Here is a 24,713-nt window from a genome sequence, read left to right as displayed (position 1 = left end):
TTGACACGAGGTCGAAGGGAGTACAGTCTGGTTTGGTAGCTCCTATTTTGCAGCTCTTCCGAACTGCCAGTTATTGGCAGCAAACGTCACATAAATATGGGAGTGATCTGGCCATCTAATGACTTGCTGTGCAGTTCAGGCAAAACTATACACATTACTTGAGGGTCTCAATCTTATTTGTCAACACCCTGTGTCTAACAAATCCCCATAATTACCTGTTTGACCTTTGCTGAGTATACAATTAATATTTCTTGGGTATTATGCACTGAAACATTTGGTTCTTTGGGATCCTCCCACCACCACCACTTTCTACACCCACGGGAGCCTTGTCCAAAGCACACACTGCTGCTGGTCTTCCTAGGCGGAGAGAAGCATGTTGTTTGTTTGGGGTTTTTGTGTAAAATATCAAATTTCAACATAGGGTGATCAAGTTGCACTCGCTGATAGCCAATTAGCGAGTTGGAATTGACTCTTGGGCAAGTGAAACTGTATGCCGTGTATACAATTCGAAGGTGGCGGATGACTTATTATGTATGGGTATTATCTGGCCATAACGTTTTACCCCGGTTTCAACTGAAGTCCTAATAATAAGAGTGTTCAGACTAAAGAAAAAAACCTACATGCATTCACAAATGAGCGCATGTTTTAATGTTTATTATTTAGTCAGTTCCCGAGCAGCAACAACTTCAATTAAGTGTTTCCAGTAAGTCTCAGTAGTTTTGAAGCATGTTGGCCCATTCGTCCTTAAAGAACTGTTCTTGAGGGTTTCTTTGAATGGACAACTAGTTTGGTTTCAATTGGGTTAAGGTTCATACTTTGATTAGGCAATTTTAAAATGAGGAAGTTCTTCAGAATCTTTATTTTTTTTATTTGTCTTGTTGGGGCTGTTCTCCACCCCCTTTTTCTAGTTCATTTCAACCACTGGATGGGTAGCCTGACCTTCCCATCTAGACCATTCGATTTATTGCTGCTTTAAATGTCTAAACTAACATCACACACGCAAATTAAAAAGTGGGGTTGCATGCAAGTCCTAGTTGAAGGCAGGGAAACGCTGATGGTCCTGTGTCTAATCGGGAGAACGCTGATCTGACTGAAAGATGGTGATTCAAGCGTTTATGTCCTCTGGTGCCTATGAAATGTGGCTAGGTCGGAGATTAAAAACGAAGGGGAACAAAGATCAATGGGACCAGTTATTGGGTGAAGACCTTAGACTGAAAACAGTAAATGGGGTGTGGAGGGGGAGGAAGGGGGGTGGTGGCATGGGCACTAGCTTTGCAAGCCTGGAGGAGGGCAATGTGCTGCAGAGACGCAAACTTTGGTTGTCTGTACCCAGGTGGCACTCTGTACCAGTCAACCCAGGTTGTTGGAGGGTTTCTAGCACTTGCAGGCCACGTTGGGAATTTGGCAGTGTCTACTAGGGAACATCAGCCTAACAGTGTCTTCCACTAGATAATCTGGAAAGTGGATCAGTGTGCTTGGGGAAGCCGCTGCTTTGTGGCAGTCCAGAGGAAAACCTGAATGCAGACCGGGTCAAGTTGAACAGACTGAGGAGGGTTGAGTGCATGTTAGGCCTATCCCTGAATGTTTGTAAATGTAGTAAACGTTCAAAGTCTTTTGTTGGACACTGACTTCTGGGAGTTGTAGTTCAATACCAAAGCATGCTTAAAAAAATGTGAATTGATGCTGTTCCCTTTTAAATGTAATTGAATATTTTTGATTAGTAACTGCACATTTTCGTTTGCTCAAAGAGGCCAACACTTCCCACTCCCAGCACTGGACCTGGTTGGGATGAAGTTTTTTCCGTTCAAACACAATGTTCCTCATTTACGTCCAACGCCTGCCTCCCTGATCTGTCAATAGAACATATTTGCAAGTCTGAAGTTTGGCAAAGAGCATTTGATGATGCACAAAGGCCCTTATTTTTAAATCTCTATCCTTGCATGAATACCGTTCTTGTGTAGCACATTTTCTGAGCATTTTCATTGGTCTCACTCAAAGTGGCCTGCACACCCTTTGATGTTACACTCTGGGTTCAACTCCATGAGCGATTTGCTGGTTTGTTTTTGAATACACATTGGTAAGAATGCTCCTATCGACTGTTTTTGATTTTTCTCATATGCATTTGGGGTGTGAAGCCCTAAATCGTTCGTTTTGTACACATTTCCAGAATGGTAATCACTTTTCTGGGGTTCTTCTGTGCTTTTTCCCTTTTTTTTTTGATTGTGGTAAGATATTTTTTCCATGAGCACGCGGACCATCCCATTCACTCAGTTTCTGATATTTATGTAGTGGTGACCTCCCAAACTCGACCTTTGAGCTTGATTTACCGCACGGCTCAAGTTGCAAGCTACTAGGCCACTGTCGCCTCTTACACCAAACACACTCCATTCTCTACATACAAACATTACGCTAATTCATACTCCCGCAGACTTTTCAATAGCCAGTGAGTGCCATTTTGACTCCTGCCTGATTGCTAAACATCTGATTGTAATTATCTGCTTTAATCTGATTTGTTTTTTAAAGCTGATATGTTTGGGATATTTCTTCTCTGTGAAAGATAGTGAGCTAAAGACTCTGGGTAAGTCTCTCGTAACCAGGACTAATGTCTGGCAGAGAGACTCCCAGGGCCCCCCTTGTCAATTTGCATTTTTTTTTTTAAAAGCTACCGACTTAAATTTGCAGAGCCTTAACTTTATTTTTTTTAAAGATGTCTTTATTTAATTTTTAGTAAATCACATCAACAATACGCATTTATATCCACAATTCATGAACATCATCTATACATATTTCATTAATATAATCCTCCTATGCGAAACAAACTACCATCACCAAATGTACACACTACTACACACAACAGACTTGAACGACGAGGGAGAAAAAAAGGAAAAAGAATTACTCACTGTTACCATATCTATCCTTCCCAATCTCACTACCAAATCAACCGTAAAGGTCTTCAAACGGTCCCCATAACGACAAATATCTCTTCTTTACCTTTATTTTTCAATGCAACATTTTCATATTGTGACAGTACTTGTAATTCCATCAACCAATCAACATTGGGTTTCTTCCAAATTTTGAGGATCAGCTTAATTGCTATCATCACAGCCCTGTCAATCCGTAAATTATATTTCCTAGTTCTCATACATCTGTCTTCATGTGAGAGCAAGATTGTTTGCAGCAGATCTTTGTAAGCTTATTCCAAAAACTAAATCCATCCTATCAATTACATCCTTCCGAAATGTTTGTACCCTCGGGCACTCCCACAGCAGATGTAAGAGTACCTTTTTACAGAACCACAGCTACAACACAAGTCATCTAATCTCAGTATCAACTTGAACATTTTAACTGGTGTCCAATAAACTCTTCCAATAATTTTCTTTCAAATTAAATGCAAATTCATATCTCCCCTAATCTTCATACTTACCATTAGAATATCCCAAAACCTAAAGAATCCCACAATACAGCTTCCTTCCCTTTCTGCTAAGAGTGAGTAATACTAGATGCATGCAAACTTAGTCATGTTCACCCCTTAACCAAAAAAGGGTGAATAACCATGTAATTATCAAAAATATACATATTTTAATATTTACCAAACACATTACAATAGATTTCTCTAAAAATACACACACCAATATGATCAGAACACATGTCTATGCGTATACATGTTTACATGTTCTACAAATGGCAAAGAAGCTAACGCTTCAAACCTTTCTGTGCCTAACTGTAGGGTAAGTCTCTATTTTAACCACCACTGTTATTAATATTACCCTTCTTAATTCATACCGGCAAAAGGCTGTGCCAACACTTCAAAAATGTGTTTCTAGAACCAACATGAATCTTAATCTCGAGAATAAACACAGAAATTAATCCACATTGGGCAGACTAGCCTTAATCAAAATGATAATATTACCAAAACTGTTCTATCTGTTCAACACAGTACCGGTTTAGCCGGGTCGTGCTCTGTTTACTAAAATGAAAAGTGCCTGTGTCATGTTTGTGTCGGGAGGGCATCCTAGGCTAAGTTGGAGGATGTTAACGGATACATATCCAAGGGGAGGGTTGATGGCACCAGACTTGGAGCTTTATTACTTGGCAGCACAGGCACACTATGCCGCACAATGGGCCACAAACTTTCTCAACCCAGGGAACCCACCACCTGCTCTGAGTGAACGAAAAGCAATCATAACGCTGCACAAGATGACTAGATCAAGCTCCAAACACCATAACGCCAATGACCTCACAACCACAGCCTGGGCAAAAATTGCTGACACATTTGGAACAGAAAGGTTATACCACCCGAGTATGCCGATCTGGGGTGACCCCCAAACACCATTCACTTTAGATGGAGAGGTGGTCATGCATTGGAGTGCCAGAGGTATAGCTCAATGGGGACAGTTATTTCCGGAGAAGCTCTTTGTGCAATGGGAAGATATTGGGGATATAGTGGGAAATACGAACAAACATAAGCTACAATATATGCGTGTAAAAACTGCCATACACAATGCGTGCCCCACCTACCCAAAAGAACAGGAGATAAACACGGGACTTGGATATATGTTTACACGGGGGGGGGGGGTGGCACAGAAAATCACAGCCTCTGCACTGTATAAAGTTATAGCACAGGCGTGCCCAGTAGGGAACCACATGGCCAGGAACATGTGGGAACCGGACCTGGGGCAACAAATGGAGGACCACGAATGGGGCAACAAATAGAGGACCACGAATGGACCCAGATCTGTCCATTGACCAAATAAATACCTTGCAACGCTAGATACAAACTAATAATTATAAAATAGTACACAGGACACATTGCACCCCAGTAAGGCTGAAAAGAATCTATCTCGCTACATCGGGAACCTGCCAGAGATGTAACACCGAAGACGCAAATATATAATCCTATGCTTTGGGCATGCATTAAGCTGGGAGATTACTGGGCAGAGGTTTGTGCAGCTCTAGATGAAATGGCAGATCAACCGGTGGAATGGTCACCACGATTATGCTTGTTGGGAGCGGAGGGGAAAAATGAACCCGACCTGGCAAACTTTTAAATTTGAGCCTGTTAATAGCCAAAAGAGCAATACTAATGAAATGGAGGAGGGGGGGGGCAAATCCGCCAACCACGGCGGACTGGGACATAGATATGCTATGGACAAACGACACAGAAGAGCTGTACATGGACTCGGTGCTGCCCTCCTCCAAACCCAGAAATATATGGGCCAGGTACAAACAATATCTGGCAGACAAAGCTGAACTCGAAATCTCAGATTCAGAAAGAGAGTAGTTGTGTACAATGCAATGATGGGAATGTTGATTATATATTTGTATGTGCCACACCCGTGTGCAATAATAAAGTGCGTGATATGGCGTTTAAGAATCACTTCACTGGCTTGACCTTGCAAAGTCCACCTTGTACCAGTGCCTCCGGTAGCACTCATTCCTCCTGCTACTTGTGGTCTGCATCCTGCTCTGTGTGATCTTTGTCACCTACATGGATTCTCTGACCAAGACCGACCAATTTATCTTTCGTGATGCTATATACTGGTCGAAATTCCAAGTTGCAAGCAAATTCCCAGGTCTAAAGCCACAATCGCCCTCAGTTCAACCCATTCACAGAGCACACCAAGGCCTCATGCCAAAAGTAGATCCTCACTTGCCAATGGCTAGTGGCACGTCTAAATTTGGAAGCATTGCACACTTGCTTTATCTCTAAAATAACCTATATTCAAAATCGTCTGAAAGCTGAAATGCTGCTATTTCGCTAGCTGAGCCACCTTCTCCTTGTTCTCACTATAGCTTTGAGATTTCAGATGCTGATCCTCTTAATTCCATCCTATATTGGCTGCCGATATTATGTTAATGTTAAAGGTTTTTATACCGCGCACAGGTGCCACTTTAGTGGTCTCTGTGCTCTGGCGGTTCTGTGAGGGGGAACAGAGGGACTGGGTAGGTTAGTGGGAGGAGCAAGAGATGTGCTGCTGGCAGCTTCAGTTCGGATGTACTGTTGGGTATGAGATCCGGGAGGCGGACGTCATGTGGTGTTGTGCAAGGTTGTGTGTGCGCTATGTCTTGTTGCAGTGTGTGCAGTTTGCTGTGCTTCTCCTCCTGATCCTATTTCTCAATCTTGTTACCTGGTTACTTCTTTCTTCATGTGCTTGCGCGGGAGGTGTGCGGATGTCTGAGTTGAGCCTGTTTTTTTTCAGCAGTTTCCTGAATTTTGTGTGGTCCTCCACTGTTCGAATTTTCCTTGGAATGGAGTTCCATAGATTCGTGGCTGAGCAGGAGAATGCTAAGCCACACAGTTTTTTCTTCTGGTACCATTTGGGTTCAAGACTGATTAGGTTGCAGATTCTCAGGGATCTAGCTGGTATGAAGGAGAATTTCTTTTGGAGAAAGTACCAAGTTGTCAGTTATTAGCCAGGCACAAGTTACTTGCCCTCTCCACTTTCAGTCCTCTTTATGCACAATGAAGCTTTCACTGCAATGGCTAGTGGTGAACATACACTTTGAGACTTGCTTGCCCCTGTGCATTTTTGGGTACTTTGGGTTGTCATGCCAGTCTTGGGCTTATGACACCCTGGTGTATTTCAGGATCTCTTGACCTCCCTGACTAATTGCTTGAATGCAGTGATTTCTTCAATACTTAACATTCACTACTTCACATTGGGCATTCACTACTTCACATTAAGGCAACTATGCTGTACTACCGCTTATCTTTCTTGGGAAGACTTTACTTCGGTTGTTGGCACGTATTTCCATACTACACTATTGAAATGTTTTGTACATTGGGTTACCAGTTTTCCATCTGAATGCTGCTTTTAGGCTTTTCTTATTTTTGTCTCTCTCTTCATTTGCTCGGTGCCAGTCTGGCTTAGAAATTTCAAGATGCTGTAGCTCGTCTTTACATTTATGGACTGCCCCTGATTTATCTTGTTAAAAAATTGAATTCAATAGACTTCCAATCCCTTGTTGGTATTTGGTCCTCTTAACTATTCATTCCTGAAACCAGATATTTGATGAGGGGTCCAGAGGTTCTCAGTAGTTGGCCCTCATTTAAGGAACAATTTGAATTGTTTCACTAAAGCTTTAAAGACTTAGTGTTTTGCTGCATTCCACCTACTTCTGCTTAATTGCTGTTGTCCTACAGATCTTCGGCTAGAGGCTGTTTATTTTACAGAGCACACATGCTACAAATAACTCAAATAATTATTTTTAAAGCCCTATAGCTGTTCGTCCCAGCACTTCTGCTGTTCTGGTTGTGATAGAAACCAATTGTGGGAGAAAGCAGAGGATGAGTATGCTCCTTACAAACATGGGTAAAATTTCAACTTTCAATTACTAACCAGGCAGCAAGTTACTCACTTCTCAACAGGCACAGAGCAAACCATACCATGTCTTGACTTACCAAGATGCAACCACTAGTCAATGGCTAGTGCTAATTTTGAGGCCTGCTAAAAGTATTGTTCTGCCATATTCCACTTGAATATGTGATGGTATGGATGGACATATATGGCCACATCCTTCCCCTTCATTAGTGGGTGCTTGGCTTGGTAAATCGGTTAAAGTCGTGCACCCTTTTATGGCGGATGTGTTGATGGCTTCCATCATCTGAGCTGTGAGGATCAACCGGGAGTAGAGTATGGAAAGCGATTGCACCCCGTGATTCAAAAGTTATCTTGGGAGGGGTCCTACTTGCTGTGAAAAAGGAGTTTTGGGTGCAGTCTTTCCTCTGCCCCATGTCTAATTCCCAGCCCTCCTGCCACACCCCACCTCACCCATACCAGCAGGGTGAAACGAAGGTTGTGCCCTGAGCCCCCCAAAGGGCAGAGGGTGAGTGGCACATGGCAGAGGATTAACTGAAATGTGGTGGGGTGAGTGACTTTTCTCGTGGAGCGCTGAGGCTTACTTGTGATTTTGGCTTATACCTTGCAACATGCATGGCTGTGGGACAAAGATGTGGGCCCCAAAAGCTAGGGGAACAGATGAGACTGGTGCATCACTATTTATTGCACTCCTCGTAGTGTGCAAAGCCCATGGGCATTTGGGTGCTGATGCTTACAGTAAGGTAGGTAAAGGCAGTTGCAGAACAAGGTTACAATGTGAGGCAGTGTCGATACATACTGCGTAGTCCTGAAAGGGGAGAACAGTTGGGGTAAACGGGTGTGCTTTGAGGTTTTTTTCGGAAGAGGTAGGACTGTTCCTCCCAGAGCATGAGGAAAGCTGTAGCCGCCAGCTCTTTTTTTTTGCATTTAAATCTTGGTGTGGTAAGGCAATGGCTGTGTGTTTCTTGACCTTCTGGGTACAATATTGGGGCGCGTTGTTCGACAGCCAGCGGCGGGTTATGGTGAGAATTTTGAATCATTTGTTCAGCGACTGGGTGCCTGTGGGCAGATCTTACCTCTGAGATGTGGTCGTACTTGGTAAGTTTTAGGGAGGCACACGTGCCACAGAGTAATGCATTGCAGTAGTCCGCTTGGACAGTATGAGGGCCTGTGCAATAGTGAGACGATTTTCAGTGCGGATGAAAGTTGCAGCCATTAGGCTTGGTCGGGTAGGCTGAGGCAATGTAGTTGACATGGTGTGTCCTAGTGAGGGATGCATTGAGACTCTGTTTTTACCGAGGTGGCGACTGGAATGGAGTGGCCATTGATGCTGAAGTTGCTGAAGGCTACGTCAAGCTTCATGAGACAGGCAGAGGAGCGAATATATACTCTACACTTTGGCGGGGACCTGTGTGTGTCCCAGAGGGGGATGAGGATTTGGGTATGGTCTGCTTAGTTGGTGTAGGTGATGTTCAGGCAGTCGAAGAGGTTTGGTGTAAACATTATAGAGTAGGAGAAGCACAGAAACACGTGAGCCTTGTTGGAGAGATCAAGTAGTAGGAGGAGAGGGTAGTTAGTGGCATCTATGGCTTCATCAAGCTGATTTTCTTTAAGGTCGAGGAGGGCTATTTCCGTTCCATGTTTAAGATGGAAGCCAGATTGTCGTGGGCTCAGGATTTGCTGTGATTCCAGGAAGTCTTGGATTTGTAAATGGTTCTCCAGGAGAAGAGGCACCGACTATGCTTTCATTACTACAGAACTACATTACTGCAGCACTGAGCATCACCCTGTTGCCTGTGGTCTGGAGATTTAGACTTGCTCCTTGGTGGAGGTTCACTCCTACTTTGGACTGGTCTCTCTCATCTCACTTGCCCCTTTACCAGCTGTAACATTGAATGGTGTTTGCCATGCCGCATAGGAAGAGGCGTCGCAAAGGAGGGTGGAGGTGGCCTCTATATTTTCACCAGGCTCTTCAGCTAAATATGGAGGATCATAGGTGTGTACTCTTGTGTAGTTGTCCCGACTGTGGACTTCTAATGGGGAGTTCATGTTAATTGCGCAATTGGAAAGTTCCGAACGTCCTCGTATAATCTTGCCAGTGCAATTAAGCTTGCTGTCTGACGTAAAATTTGAGTCGCTTCTGGCTAAAGTAGTCGCGGTGAAGGGGACATTGCAGGGTTTATAAGTACTGTTGCAGAGAAAAATACTATGCAGAAGATTTGGAGATGCGCATATTGCTCCATAGTCCAGAGTGATATGGAAATTGTGAGGGTAGAATTTCCTCCAAATCTGAGATGGTGAGTTCTTGATGGTGGCCAGATGTTTCTCGCCACAAAAGAGCTGACTGCTCAACCTTCAAATATAAAGGTCATAAAAGCGATGCACTTATTGATCTAGAAGTGCACCTGATGGTTGGTGGTGCAGGTTGGGAGGGAGAGAGAATGGGCACAGTCCTGTTGGACGTGTAACGGTGAAGAGGTCACAGGCTTTCAAAGAAGATGCAATATTGGCGTTTCCTGATATGGCTCTCGAAACCCAATGAAAAACCCAAGTAACTTCTGCAACTGAAAGTTTGCAAATCTCAGAATATAAGCTAGTGTGGAGTGTATCGGAAGCAGCACATGTTTGAGCAAGCAACAACATCCTGAGCAAGCAACATGCGAGGCCATGTCAGACGTTTTGTGATAAACGTCACGATTATATGATATGGCATTTATAACGCACCTATACATAGTGTTTCAAGGCTGAGTTTTTGTGGGGGTTGACTGAACTGAGACTGGAAACATGGTCTTTTTTTCGGTTGAAATCCTGTACATCTTGGGCTTTTGATATTTAATTTGCTGAGATTTCCTCTTAGTACTGGATTTGAATAGCTTGCTTTCTCAGTGAGTAAGCGGGATGTAGTATTGCATTTCCTGCAACTTGCTCAATAAGTACAGGTTTTTGCCCTTCCATGGGTTCTGGCTTCTTGATCACATTTAAAAGCCCATTCTACCAGTGATCAAAGTGGATCACTGCTTCATTTAAATTAAAAGGAATCTTGCTTGGCCACCCACTGTTTGTTCCGGTCCCTACAATGCTACTGAATAGTACTGCCTCGTAAACTTGGCTCTTGAAGTGTAAGTATGGCCTATTCAGTACAAAGTCATTTCTATCACAAAATGTGCTTTTTTTGGGACTAAATTATATATTGTAACTGCCTTATTTTCATCCCATCCATGTTCCCAACTAAGGTAAAAATGCTTCTTTTGATTTGCATCAAAATAACAATATTGAAGATGTGCCTGTTGCACTGCTTTGCTGGTACTTATGAACCTATCCATGCTGCTTTGTTCATGGACTGTCGGTTTCCTGGTATTTGTTAACAATTAAATTATCCAGTACCTGTTTTTAGGGAGTAAAAGTGGCTTGTATGCTGCCTAGTGGAAGCGCTGATGATCACAAATGCTCCCAGTCCCTTTCAGTGGGTTTAAGTCTTTGAACCCTGCCAACTTTTGTATGCTTTGAATGTGACTCCTATTACTGAGTTTGCTTGGGGAGTAATGGGAGTCGGAGAGGCAATTTGCTTGACATAATTGCACCGTTTGACAGAATAACGTCTGGCTATTTCACATCTTGGACCAGCACCAATTCAACTTAAAGGGGAAGTTAACTCAAAAATGTTATTGTCCCGATCGGGCATGTATTTTTAAGCATACTGTAATCGATCTTAAATGTTTCCCATACATCTTACCTTAGTTTTCCTCACTTTTACACAAATGCAAAAACTGGTTGGGCACGGCCATCTTGTGCTAATCTTATCCGTTTAGGCATCGCCCTAAGTTAAAGTGTGCTCGCGGAAAGAATAAAGATTGCAGCCCCTGAAGCGGACCTCAATAGTCCAACCGATATGCCCCACCTATTTTCATGACGTTCTTCGCCAGCATAACCAAACGTGCCCAGTCATCACCCACGCCAGAACGTCATTTAACGCAGAACCAGGAAGATAAACGCACACATTTTCACAGCGCATGACTTTTTTCTTGTCCCAAATAGTATAGGAAAACGTTAATTGTCTGCAATGTGACAAGTGCTTTTATTTATCAGAGAACGCTCACAAGAGAATTTGTCCACAAAATGAAATATATTTTTTGCCATAGAAGTTATAGCTATCGAACATTGTATGCTTCGAATGTTTAACTTCCTTATGTTACACTGATTGCGATCAACGATAGATCACTCCCAGTACTCCAATTCTTGTGTGTTCTTATGTTACACCAGTAAAACCTTCTAATGATGCACATGGTGTTTCTTTCGTGGGAAGATATGGATTCTTTGCACTTTAAAGCGCAATGCTTTCGCTTCAGCCCGTTGTTACATTGTGAACGCTCACCGGTTGCTCCTTATTGCTGGTACTGCCAAAGGGCAGATTGGTCCCTGTCGGTTGGCACACAACGGTTATACAATAAGCACCGTTTATGCTTCTCTGCCAATGTTGATTGAAGAATCCATCTGAAGGGGGGGGGGTGCATTTCCAATCTATGGAGTGTCGGGATGCAGGACTGTTTTATACCTGAAACTACTTGGAAACCACAAGTAACGCGGGTGGTTCCATAGTTGGTCCTGGCCCCTGGTTGGGAGTGCACAGACCAATGTCATTATAACGGAACTGGGAGGATTAGTGATCGAAAAGCGAGCCAAGTGCCCACGGAAAATGTTCCGCCGTCCTTTAAACTATGCACAAATAACAATCATTGCTAGACAGATAAAACGTGAGTTACGCACTCCGTTTTTTAAGGTGTGCGTTATAAATCAACATGACATACTGTGTCCATAATTTTCATCAAATTGCACGTTGCTGAATTATTCATTATGCATACAGCACACGCTGTTTTTAATCGCAAAAACAGTCTGTATAGTTGAACTTGCATAATGTCGGGAACTTCCGTTCTGTCAGTGTCACGCTGAGTAACCGCTCTGAACAACATATAAGACCCTTTGCATTGTCCACAAGGCTTTCTGGGGCCTGGGTCCAAAATACCTTAAACTCCCCCTCTGTAAATACCTTTCCACTCTAACTCTTCGCTCCTCAACTCCCTCAGGGTCAGTCGCTTCTCCAAGCAACAAGTTTTTAGATCCCCCTTCCTTGGCTGGGGCCTCCCTCTGGAACATCCTCCTTGCCAGTCTAAAACTTGAGGAGAACATCTCCGCTTCCGGAAGCACCTCAAGACCTTCCTCTTTGCTTCTGCCTTCGCTCTTCCTTCCCCTGTTGATCTGTCTGCTTCGGTGCCCTGCACCTGGTTACCCTCTGACTTCGTGCCTAGGTTCCTGCCGATCCATCCATCCATCCATCCATCCATCCATCCATCCTCCTGGTCTGTAACTGTAACCCTACAGTCCCCTTACCTGCACTTATCAGACACCCCTTGTCTGCACGTTAAACCCTGCACTTGCCACACTGCTGGCTGCACTACCAGTTATTGCTTTTATCCCTTCGCACTTTCCACTTCTCTCTCCCCCCTGCACTTGCGCGTTCTCAATGTCAATGAGCCTAGTCAGATCGTTGTTTTTGTCCTCCCTAGTTTCCCTTCCCTTGCCCTGTCACGCTCTGAAACACTTGTGTATGAGTGTGACACAAATAAACATCTTGCTGTTTCAAATCTAGATGCATCTTTTCCACCGCTGTCTCAAATTTAGGTGCATTCTCACACGGCTGTCTTGAATCTAGGCGCATTTACACTGCTGTGTCTCTCGAATCTTGGTGCATTCTCCCATGCTGTGGCTCTGGGTGTTTGTACTTTACCTGGCTGTGCGAGTTGGCCTAATCTTTAATTTCTCCTGATCGTGCCAGTTGGCCTAGAACTGCATATCATTTGATTGAGTAGGGCAGCCAAATTTCACATCTTCATGAATGTGCTAGTCAGCCTAAACTGCATTTCATCGGAGTGGGGTAGTGTAATATTTCTTTTCGACAAATTGTGCAAATTAGCCTAAAACTGCATCTCGCCGGTGTGAGTGGATTGCAGATGGGAGAGTTCATACTAGACCTAGAGGTTTCTGACGCACCAGGCGCCCATAAAGGGGAACATAGTTAATTTGGTAAGGTAATCGTGGAGAGGGAGGCATCTTCCAACCTTACAGATGCTCGCACACAGTGCTCCAGCTAAGATTTTGGAGTGAGACTATTTTACTCCCGGCTTTTTTTAAATTGAGAGTAAAATTATTTGGAGTACAACTAAGTCCCGTTCGGAATGGTAGTATTTTATATGCGAGTAAAAATGTTTTGACTGTAAAATAGAAATGTTTTGTTTTAAATATTTCTTTGCACCATTTGTTCATGCACATAAGAAAGGTACATGTGTACCTCTTTGCATCAGACATTAAGAATACAAGACTTTATTTTTGTGTACTACTGGTCCAAACCTTTCCGTGGAGATGTTGTTGAAAACAGACATTTTTGTTGGGAGTATTTGTACTCCCTATTTTTATTTTTTGTTACCATTTGCCTATTTTTAGGGAGTATAAGTAGCCAATATCTTTAGGGCTGCTCTCGTATCTCCCATTACTGTGACTCACCACTCGGCACCTACAACATTAGAATGCAGCTATCCCCCACAAGCGATTAGACACACAATTTTATATACCACCTTGCACAACTCAACCTTTTTAGAATGCAGCTCCCCCACAATAAAGTTGGCTTAGCTTCACACATGCTACCTGTATCGCATACTGTGTATACTATTTCAGCATTAGAATGCAGCTTTCCACTTAAGATGTGTTCTAGCTGCATAGATACAGACTGCACACAATATTTTATTTACTGCTCTGACCATCTCCACTGACCTGGACTCCGGTCCCCAAGGTCATTCAGCCTACAGCACAACCATATTAATGGTGAAAATCACCATACAAATAACCATTAACATAGCATTACATATTCCTAATTCAGCATGTTGGCCTTCACAAGCGTCTTCCCCCCCCCCCCCCCCCCCCCTCTTACAAGAGTGCCTGCCAATCCAGTGTTGAGCTTCTGCCTAGGATGATCCATGATTTTTACAAAAGGTTGGACAAACTCTGCCATCGTTGTCATGTATAAATATCTTAAAGGGTCGCCTGTTTTGTGAACCCGTCAGTGCAAGTGACCATCACAGCAGTGGCATATAGTGGAGAGCGAATTGTCAGTACCCACTGAATGTTCGTACTTCCAGCCTGGAAACTGCTGCAGAGCATCATTGGCCCTCCCTGCCTTTCTTAACCTATCCCGGGGCACCGGCAGGCGTAAGCCAGCCCCCAACAAAGGCACATCACCACTAGGGCACCTGTCTGCCTCCATACTCCTAGGCCAGGACCCCTGCCCAAATCAGTTCTGCACCCCCTATTGCTACCTTCCATGGACTATCCACATCTATTGTCCGCCACCCAGGCCGCCGATCTTCGCCGCTCCTTCGCACGCACTGTGGTAAGACCCACATCACCCAAGCTCATCTGAACCATGCTGCGCTCCACTATCACGAAGGAATATTAATGGAATTTACACAATGTCTTAGCGTATACAGCGTTAGTAATTTGCCCTACCTGTGTTTCATCACCCACAAGGCACTATTGTGTACCGTATGCTACTGTCAGACTATAGTATGCATTGCCCAGATTATCACACGGATAGTATTCAATCAAATGTTGCCAATCCCAAATGCTCAGCCTAGTATTGCATTGTGTAGTCCATCCTTAACATTTAATTAACAAGTAATTTATACTATTCCACGGCAGCTCTTATGATTGTACTGGGCAAGCCCCTAACTGCGACTGCCTACTTACTTGGCCACTCATGAAGCACGGCCCCACTGCTAATGTGCCATATACCTCTCCTAGGTTATCGTATGCTTTGCCTTGGGGTTTTCCTCTACTCCAGTCAAACGTCGTTTTAATTGTACTGCCTTGGACTGCATTGTTTTGCCTCGTCTAACATACTCTAGCTAGCCAGTAAATAATATACTGCTTTTCGGTTGTGCTATTATGTTTGTACCGTGTTCCCCTCTGAATGTGCTTGCCTACTCCCTGCCGATATCAGAATCCTTCAGTTACGCCAAGAGGTAACACTTGCCAAACGCAGCATAGATCTGCCAAACCTATAGGTACAACTATATGCGCTCTATTATGCTTACTATCACTACTACCGCAAGACAAACAACAAATCCAGACTGTATCAGCCACACACCTCTACCAACGCACTATGCTTCACAAACCTAACTATAGCATAAACGCCACACCATGCTCTAAGGGTGCATTCATCCAGCTAGGGACAGGCCTAGCACGCCTATATTGCCCCACCCCATTTCTGCCCAATACACCAGCATTCATCACACCACCCATTGCCGCCATAACACACACCTCTATGCCTCTCCTCTGCATTGATCACTGCCTCAGACTCTCCTCCAGAACTTATACCCCCCCCCTCGCATGCACCAGAGCCATACTAGGAACTATAAGAAAAGCAAGACTCCTCCTGCACTACCAAGAACCCCACCATCTCTGCTCCTTCAGAAACCTAGCTAGATTCCAAGTGACCGGCATTCACAAAACCATTAACATTAGTTCACTATCCCATCCCAAACTTAAAAATACTATCAGAAAACTCAATGCACCACCCCCACAGAGACCCCCCCCCCTCCCCAACCAGTACTCCTAACCCAAACCAGCTGTTCCCTGCTAGTCACAGAATCGTTAAAGGGTGCCCTAATCAATGTGAGATCCTTAGGCGCTTACGCCATTGAAGTACACAACCTTATTCTTGAATACAAACTCGACTTTCTAGTAATAACTGAAACCTGGCTCCATTCGGCATCAGTCCCTCTGCTCACATTAGCTATACCACCTGATTACACATTACTCAGAACCGATTGCCAAGAGGCCACCGGAGGCAGAGTTGCCACTATCTCAAACTCCAGTTTAGAGAATGTGAAACAGAAACATTACCAGGATACGAACTTCTAGCCCTTAAGCTAGCTATAGACCCCAATACCGCCATCAGTGTCTTAGCAGTGTACAGAGCCCCCAGCTCAACCAATAACCCTGATACTGAATTACCCCTACTCATTTCCCCACTCCTTAAACCCAAAACTAAATTAATCGTCCTAGGAGACATTAATCTAGAGTATAATGACCAATCCAACCTCAAACCTACAGCCTTCCACAATGCATTCCTAGAAAATGCAATTTAAACAAATTGTTAATGCCTCAACCCACTCAAAAGGACATATCCTCGACTGGAGCCTAGCTCTGAATACTACAGTTCTGCTAGAAGGCATTATAGAAATGTCCTGGACTGATCACCTCATCAGGTTCAACATCACAACGAGGAAAATCGCCCCTCCTGCCACCCCAGCAATACACATCCTGATGAGAAACTCAAGGAAACTCGCCCCTTAACTCCTTTGCTAAGTAAGTTAATACTCCACCACCAGCAGACCCCAACCCTGATGCCATTTTACAGCACTACTATACTTGTCTGAGGTCAGCTATCGATGAAATAGCCCCTCTCGGGTCAAAATGCACCAAAAAAAGCACAGTAATACACGGTTCAATGATGACCTCATCGAACTTAGAAGGAAAAAACTAGCTCTAGAACACCTCTCCAGACAGAAAAAACCCAACAAGTGTATCCAAAAACTAACTCCAGTTAGTATCCAATTCCTGCAAATTAGAAGTACATACCCAGAAAGCGAACTCCCTAAACGTGCGCATCACTAAGGCCACCTCAAATAGCAAAGAGTTGTTCGCTATTATCAAAGAATTAGAAACTCCCATCCTTCCTCCCAGTATAGTCCTAGCAAGCAAAGCCTGGTACGCTACTATGCAGGATGCACCAGCTTCCAAAATGAATACTCTTCAGGACAAAATCGAATCACAAAAAAAAAGTTAGCAGCCACCACAGACCCAGTCTCCCTGCCGTCAACGGACACCATCACGAACATACCTGAATTCCATTTTACCCGAGTGACTGCAGATCATGTACTAAAAACGATAGCCTCACTCAAACCCTCGAACTGCAAAGGGGACAACTTTCCTGCCAAACTAGTTAAGGATTGTGTCCCTACTTTAGTACCCACCAGCTTCGTTAATGCCTCACTCAACACCAATACCATCCCAACTAACATCAAAGAAGCCTGGGTTACCCCCTCCTTTAAATAAAAAAACTTAGATCCCACTATCCCTACCAACTACAGTCCCATCACCAGTCCCCTTCCTCCTTAAAATTATACATAAAATTGCTTATACCCAAGTCCAATCTCAATTGCTAGGAGAAGACCAGGATTCCGCCCCAGACAGAGCACAGACAGCATTGTTGGATCTAAAAAAAACAGATGGACACGGTCAGGGATTCAGGAAAATGATGCCTCCTATTACCTTACCTGTGCGTGGCATTTGACCTTGTAGATCACAATAAGCTATGCCTAACATTAGCCAATAACTTTCACTTCTCTAAGAAAGCCACCGCTTGGATTAAATCTTTCCTCTCAGACCGCACATCTAGAGTAGCCATTGGCGACGTAGTAGCAGACCCCATTTCAGTCCCTCTGTGAGTTCCTCCAGGATCTTGCCTCTCCCCAACGCTCTACAACGCTTAAGCAATGGGATTTAATTTATACCATCTTCGCTGACAACACACACCTCGAACAAGACACCACATCAACGGCACCCCATTACCATTTCCAACCAAGTAAAAATCCTAGGGGTCTATCTGGACTCTAGTCCTACCATGTGCAAACTTATTACTTTGCGTCGACCCTTCCTCACACAATTGTATCACCCTAGCCAGAGCTCTCATATTAGAGAAGATTGACTATTGTAACAAACTCCTAGTAGGAACCTAAAATAAATATATAAATAAAATTCAACTACTCCAGAACAAAGCGCTAAGAGCAGCACTACACACAAAAAAGGGACCACATCTCACAACACAGGAGAGAGGCACATTGGCTACCTATTAAAGCCAGGATACTGCACAAAACTCTTACCCAAACACACATAATGCCCCCCAGTTACCTCAGCCAAAGCCTTAACCGATAAATCACAACCAGAACTCTTAGATCCGACGCACACACGCACCTGTTCATCCCCCGTTTCAAGAATGTAAGAACAGGCAGCTCCAGCTTCCCCGTAGCAGCCCCAAGAATGTGTAACTCGCTCCCAGCCAATATTGGCAACGAGACTTCCCTCATTAAATTCAAGGAACTCCTTCAAACTTGGCTCTTTAATAAATACTAACTTCTTGACAGATACCTAGCAAGAATATGGTTGATTTCTGCCCCATCTCTGATCATCCGCAGTTTAACACTCCCAGAGACCCACTCATGCCCACATTACTAAGTTGAGACAACTCATTGTAACAATTCCCTCTTGTATACAAGTATTGTATGTAATGTCATTGAATGTAAGATGATAAAGTAATTACCATGTATCTTTCAAGATTGTGTCTGACAAACTAGATTCAGCACCACCCTGTTGCTAGTCCATCAAGCTTAAAATGTATTGGTTAAGTAACAAGAATACACCACTGTAAGCTTTTCTATCATGTATATTCACCTATGTAACTAGACTTCACCACCGTAAAGCTTTATATATGCAATAACTAAGAATAAGTATACTTGTAAAACTACGCCGTGATACCCATGGGGAGAGGTGATAGAGTAGCAATTTCAGTAGATGGGACAGATGGAGAGCACCATGGAGCGGGAGCGCAGAGATTGAAAGGGGGGGGGGGAGAGTGATGTAGAAACTGCACAATACACAACAAACTCACCAGGCGGCCTAGCAGAAAGACAGGTGTAGACGAATCTGCGTGAGAAAAGCGGTCCATAGATTAGATGTTCACAAACTGTGCCTACCAAACAGCAGCTGGGTCTGTGGTGGTTTCACCGATTGAAATGCAATTGCGGGCTCTGTCGCTGCATTGAGAAAGAAATAAGGCAATAGTGGAACCTGGGGGTGGCCAGATTAATTTCAGAGTGACTGCACCCTAAAACCAAAGTTGAGAGAAAAGGTTGTCCCTAAACCATGCTACAAAGGCTACCAAAATTCAGAATGTTCGATTTTAATGTTACCAGACCAACTTGGGTTCATGCCCCTCCTAGAAAGGGATTGATACAATTACAACCATAGTTGGAAACTGTATCCTAGATTATTTCTGTAGCAGGGGTGTGCAGTGTGTTGGTATGATATATTTAAATCTACAGTATGTCGCGGGTAATTAGGAAAATTCCAGTCTTTGGTAGAAAACTCCAGGAATGACTCATGAAAAATGGCACTTTGGGTAAGCATCCTTCACTGTTGGTGGAGTTTTAAAGTTGCAGAAATGTCCCCATAGGATTAAACGGGACAACGTCCATCGGCAGGGGAACGATTATAGTGTAACGTTTGAAAACGACCCTAGTGGATAACCCCACCCAGAGTCCAGGCAGTCTGCCAGAGCGGGAAAGGAGGTGAGCAGGATTAGGCCCAATAGATTCCAATGCAAACCACACTTATCACTGCAGGGCCCAAGGGACCCCGTTTTATATCAGAGGACTACACGACCCGAGGGCAATTGCGTATGGCACCAAATGGGGAGTGCTTGGGTCAGGAACTGCGAACCAACCTGTGCAAGAATGATTCCACAGGACAAAGGTTGAGGTCGGGACCCAGGGGTTGTACCTCTGCGCAGTGACCATGCAAAAGAAAATGTATCAGGAGGATGACAGACCAGCCAGGGGCAGAAACAACTAAGAGGAAGGCACCTGGAAGATGGAGGAACCAGACCAAGTTTATTTTGGCAGTTTGAAGGGCAGAAATGGTCAACCAACAGAGACATGTCAAACAGTGGGATATAAAGGTGGAAGTGACGAGGCCTGCCCAGGTAATAGCCGAGATGAGAGTAACGCTGAAAGGCAAAATAAGACCGACATAGAAACTGTTTTCATGGGAAAACCAGTCCAGCTTGCAAGGAGAGGACTAGGAGCAGCCAAGGAAGGACATCCATCAGACAAAGACCAAGCCACTATGACAGAACCTGGTCCTAGAAAATTAGCAGCCCATCTCCATGGCAAATAGAGAAAAGGGGTTAAAAAAACTGAACTGGCTGTCATCGGCTTGCTCAAACCTCTTTGTATGATGTCATGTATGACGCGCCTGTACACATGTTTCTAGGTTTGACACAAGGGAGGTTAAGGAGGGAGGATGCGACAAACTGTTACTAGGCCTTGTCATTCAGATTGTGCAAGTGCCGTAACAAAGTGAAGGGGGAGGTGGATGTTGGGAGGAGGGGCGGGGGGAGTATGTAATCACCGTTGGGCCATAATTGGGTACTCAAAAGCACTCCTATCGTCATATGGGCTCCCATAGGTGCAGCAGCACATCAAAAAGAGGTGCAGTGGCATTGAGCTCCACAGGGCTCTCAATGTACTTGCCCACTCGCATAGTCAATGAGATTTTATGGAGGTACAGTACCATTTGTATGGTACCCTAACTATCTGGTCTATATGGGGAAGTTTGAAACTTTTATTTGACATTAACAACTGCAGTAAATGCCAAATAAAAGGTTCAATGCACATGGCTGACACCTGGATGGAAACATTACCACAGGTGTCTGAAACTTGTGGCTCTCCAGATGTTTAGGACTACTGCTCCTATGATCTCTCACCATTAACTTTGCTAGCTAGAGCTGATGGAATTTGTAGTCAATGCACCGGGAAAGCCAAAGGTTGCAGTCCCCTGCATTGCACTAAATAAGTGTGCTTATGGTGATATGCACCATTTTATAGAATGCACTAGTACTTTCATTAAGGCAATAAGCCCTGAGCTGGCGGGCCATTACCGCGTCTGGTAATGCCCCCGGGTCCCATAGTTACGGTAATAGTTACGCGTCGCTGTAATGGCCAGCTGTCTCGGGGCTTATTGCCATTAGTACCCCGGCCCGTTAGACCGGGGTACTAATGGTGCTTTCTTTTTCGGTTGCGAGACACGTTGCGTTTCGCAGCCGAAAAACAAAAATAAATGTCCACCGCAGACTGGGAAACCCCCTACATGTAGTCCCTTCTCGCTTTCCATAGCAGCCAGTCACGGAAGGAACCTCTGAGCTGCTGCAGTGAGGGAGCCTTGTCGGCCGGGTAATGCCCCGGGGAGTGCCAATGAGCTTGCTTGTAACAAGCTCATTTACTCTCGCAGGGTACTAATTATAATTTTTTTTTTTTTTGTCTGTTCCCGTAGGACAAGTGCATTTCTTTTAGGTAGAGTAAACTCGACCTGCAGCTAGAGCGCGATTTTTAGAATTGGCAAGGCAGGCTTCAGTAGATATCCCCCTGACCACAAAGAGCCAGGAAAAAGCAAGTGTCTAGGGATCCCAGGAAATGTCACCAACAATTATTCTGTCAAGTGTGTTTCATGTCTGTATATATGTGCTTGTTACTGGTTATGTTTTTGTAATTTGTTTGCGGGGCTCGAGTGTGTAGTAGAGTGGGTATAGGAAACTGAAGCAACACTATTGCATAAAAATGCAACTTTAATCCTTTGCAACCCCTTTTTCATTTGCTGATTTTAAACCTATGCTCCTTTTTGGAATTTTGCAGGTACGGAATCCGTCCTGAAAATGTGATCATTTATGGACAAAGTATAGGAACCGTTCCATCTGTGGACCTTGCTGCTCGCTATGAGAGTGCTGCTGTTGTACTTCATTCCCCTCTAACCTCAGGAATGCGGGTAGCCTTCCCAGATACAAAGAAGACCTACTGTTTTGATGCTTTTCCAAAGTAAGTTACGTCTGGTAGTGTTTAAAAACGGGTGATGTAAAGTACATATATACAACAGAGGATTGCTCCCCTTTTTCTTTTTAACATGGTTCATTTATTCTGCAAATTCATACAGAGCACACGCATTTAGAAATATTCATGAACAGTTATCTTTCAACTAGCTTACAATCCCTTTAGAGTCCCATGAATTGTCTCTGCTGGCTCTGCGGGTTTTAACTTTTCAAAATCCCCATCCCAACATCCTTATCCCCGATTTCCCATATACCCACCCCCCCCCCCCACCCCCCGTTGCAAGTTTGTTTATTGTTGGAGTCTGCCTGGTATCTTTGTCCATCTAGGTCAAGCTTATTTGATATTTCAGTAGGTGTCCACATTTCTAAGTATCCTGGGTCTGTAGTAGTGGGGCTCTTTATTTTTTACCATCTCTCGGAAGGGTTCCCAAATTGCCAGGAACTTGAGGTATCTCCCAGCTTGCAGTGCACAGATCTTCTCCATTGCCAAAATTCCCCATATTTGAATCCACCACCACGCTATAATTGGGCCATGTACCGTTTTCCATCCCTGGGCCAGAGTCGGTCTTGCAGCCGAGAGCAGGTGCGTGATTAGCGTGGCCTTGTGTCCTCTTGCCGCATTTGTCTTCAGCTACCGCTCCCAGCAAGACGACTTTCAGGTCTTATGGCACCGTGGTTCCAGTCATTGCCTTTGTGTCCCAGGACCTCTTTCCAGAATCTCTGCTTTAGGGCAAGTCTACCACATGTGACAAGTCTCCTTTTACCCCACATTCCCTCCAGCAAAGTGGGAGTATTTGGAGTTTCTTATGCAGTCTGGTGGGGGGCATATACCATCGATAACAAATGTAGGCCGATTCTTTAATTGCCGTACATCTAGACCTTTTATGTGCTCTTGCCCATATCCTCCCCCATTCCTCCACCGTAATAATATCCCCTAGGTCTTTTTCCCAGCTCGTTTTGTACTGCAGGGCATCTTGTGGGAGGGCCCTCTCCAGTAGTTCGAAAAGACTTGCAATTCCTCTCCTAGTTGAGCCCTCCTGTAATCTTAATTTGAGGCCTATAGGGGGTCTATTAGCGGCTCTTTTGACAGACTGGTGTGTAATCCAATGTCTTAACTGGGTATATCTGTATCTTCATTTTACCCAATTTTTTTTTTTGCATTCCTCAAAGGAGAGTGGCTCTCCATCCCAGAACATGTCAGACAAGGTCAGAGTTTCTGCAGCTACCCAATCTTCCCAGAATTTTACCTGAAGTCCCGGGGTAAATTCGGGGTTGTACGCTATTGGGGAGTGTGGACCCAGCCCGTGTTGGATTTTTCTCATCTCATCGTCCCAACTATTGAGCGCCACCCTAGTGGCTTCTAGCAGTTTTCCCCTTACCTGACGTTTGTGTGGGGAACGGGTGCGTAGTGTTTTTAGCGGGAGCGTAGTGACCTCCTGTTCTATTTGGACCCAGCCCAGGTTGGTGTCTTGGGCCGCCCAGATGTATATCTGGTAATCCTAGGCTTCTGAGAAGTGGGGGTCGCGTCGTAAGTTTCTTCTGAATTCTGGGCCTTTTGCCTTTCCACACAAAGGTGGAAATAGCTACCTGCAGAGTCTTAGAGCCTCTGGGCAGGATCCTTACTGGGAGGGTGCTGACGACATGCAGCATACAGGGGGAGTAGTCATTTTCACAGCCATTATTTGGGCAAACCAAGACAGCTCCTAGTTATCCCACCTACACAGGTCTTACTGCAGTTGTTTCCATAGGGCTTTAATGTTTACCTCGTATAGATCACTAATTTTCCCAGTTAAGCGGACACCGAGGTATTCTAGGGATTTTTTTCTCCCAGGATAGTGGGAGTAACCTTTCTAGTTCCGAGATCTCTCCTTGTTGTTCTGTTATATTCAGGGCCTTTGATTTCCCATAGTTTGTGGAACCCTGAGACCCCTGCGAACTCTTGCAGTTTCTGCATTACCCTTGTCAGTGTGTCCCAGGTATTTGACATGAAAAGCATCAGATTATCTGCGTATAATGCTATTTTATGTTTGGTTTCCCAGCATTTCACCCCCTCAATGTTTCTATCTTGTCTAATTTGGGCTGCAAATGGCTCCATTGCCATGGCAAATATTAACGGGGTTAGGGGGCAGCCCTGTCTAGTGCCTCTCTATCCTGATCCGCCCAGAGCTTAGCCCGTTCACCAACAGATTCATCGACGGGGTCTGGAAGTTTGCTAATACCATATTGCTAAAATATGGCCCACACCCAAACTTCTCTAGTACCAACTTCAGATATCCCCAATCCAGGCTGTCGAACGCTCTCCTGGCGTCTAACGCCGCCAAAGAGAAGCGTTGACCCGTTCGGGTGCCTAGCTCTGATGTTTAAGGCCTGTCTCACATTATCCTGGGTATTTCTTCCTGTGATAAACCCAGTTTGGTCGGGATGTATAATTCGAGGGAGGACCTTCCTTAATCTAGTTGCCGCAATCTTAGCGTAGAGTTTAGCGTCCGAGTTCAACAATGCTATGGGTCGATAATTGGCACAATCTAAGGGGGTGAAGGATCTACCCATGTCTGGGGTGACTGTGCCTTCATTTCTGATGACATTAAAGAGTTTTAATAATGGCGTCAATAGTTGTGTGCGGA

General features: G+C 44.4%; 1 protein-coding gene across 1 annotated transcript in view; it reads left to right on the top strand.

The window, feature by feature from the left end:
- Positions 1-24,713, top strand: part of ABHD17B (abhydrolase domain containing 17B, depalmitoylase) — a 101,494-nt gene that overhangs the window by 40,329 nt on the left and 36,452 nt on the right. The window contains exon 3 of the mRNA XM_069625803.1: positions 21,899-22,078. Within this exon, the coding sequence (XP_069481904.1) occupies positions 21,899-22,078 (180 nt within the window). The remainder of the gene's footprint in view (positions 1-21,898; positions 22,079-24,713) is intronic.

This window comes from Ambystoma mexicanum, chromosome 6p (assembly GCF_040938575.1).
Source record: "Ambystoma mexicanum isolate Mex_15411 chromosome 6p, UKY_AmexF1_1, whole genome shotgun sequence".
Lineage (NCBI taxonomy): Eukaryota > Metazoa > Chordata > Amphibia > Caudata > Ambystomatidae > Ambystoma > Ambystoma mexicanum.
Note: the sequence above shows the minus strand (reverse complement) of the source record. Positions and strands in the feature narration are given on the sequence as shown.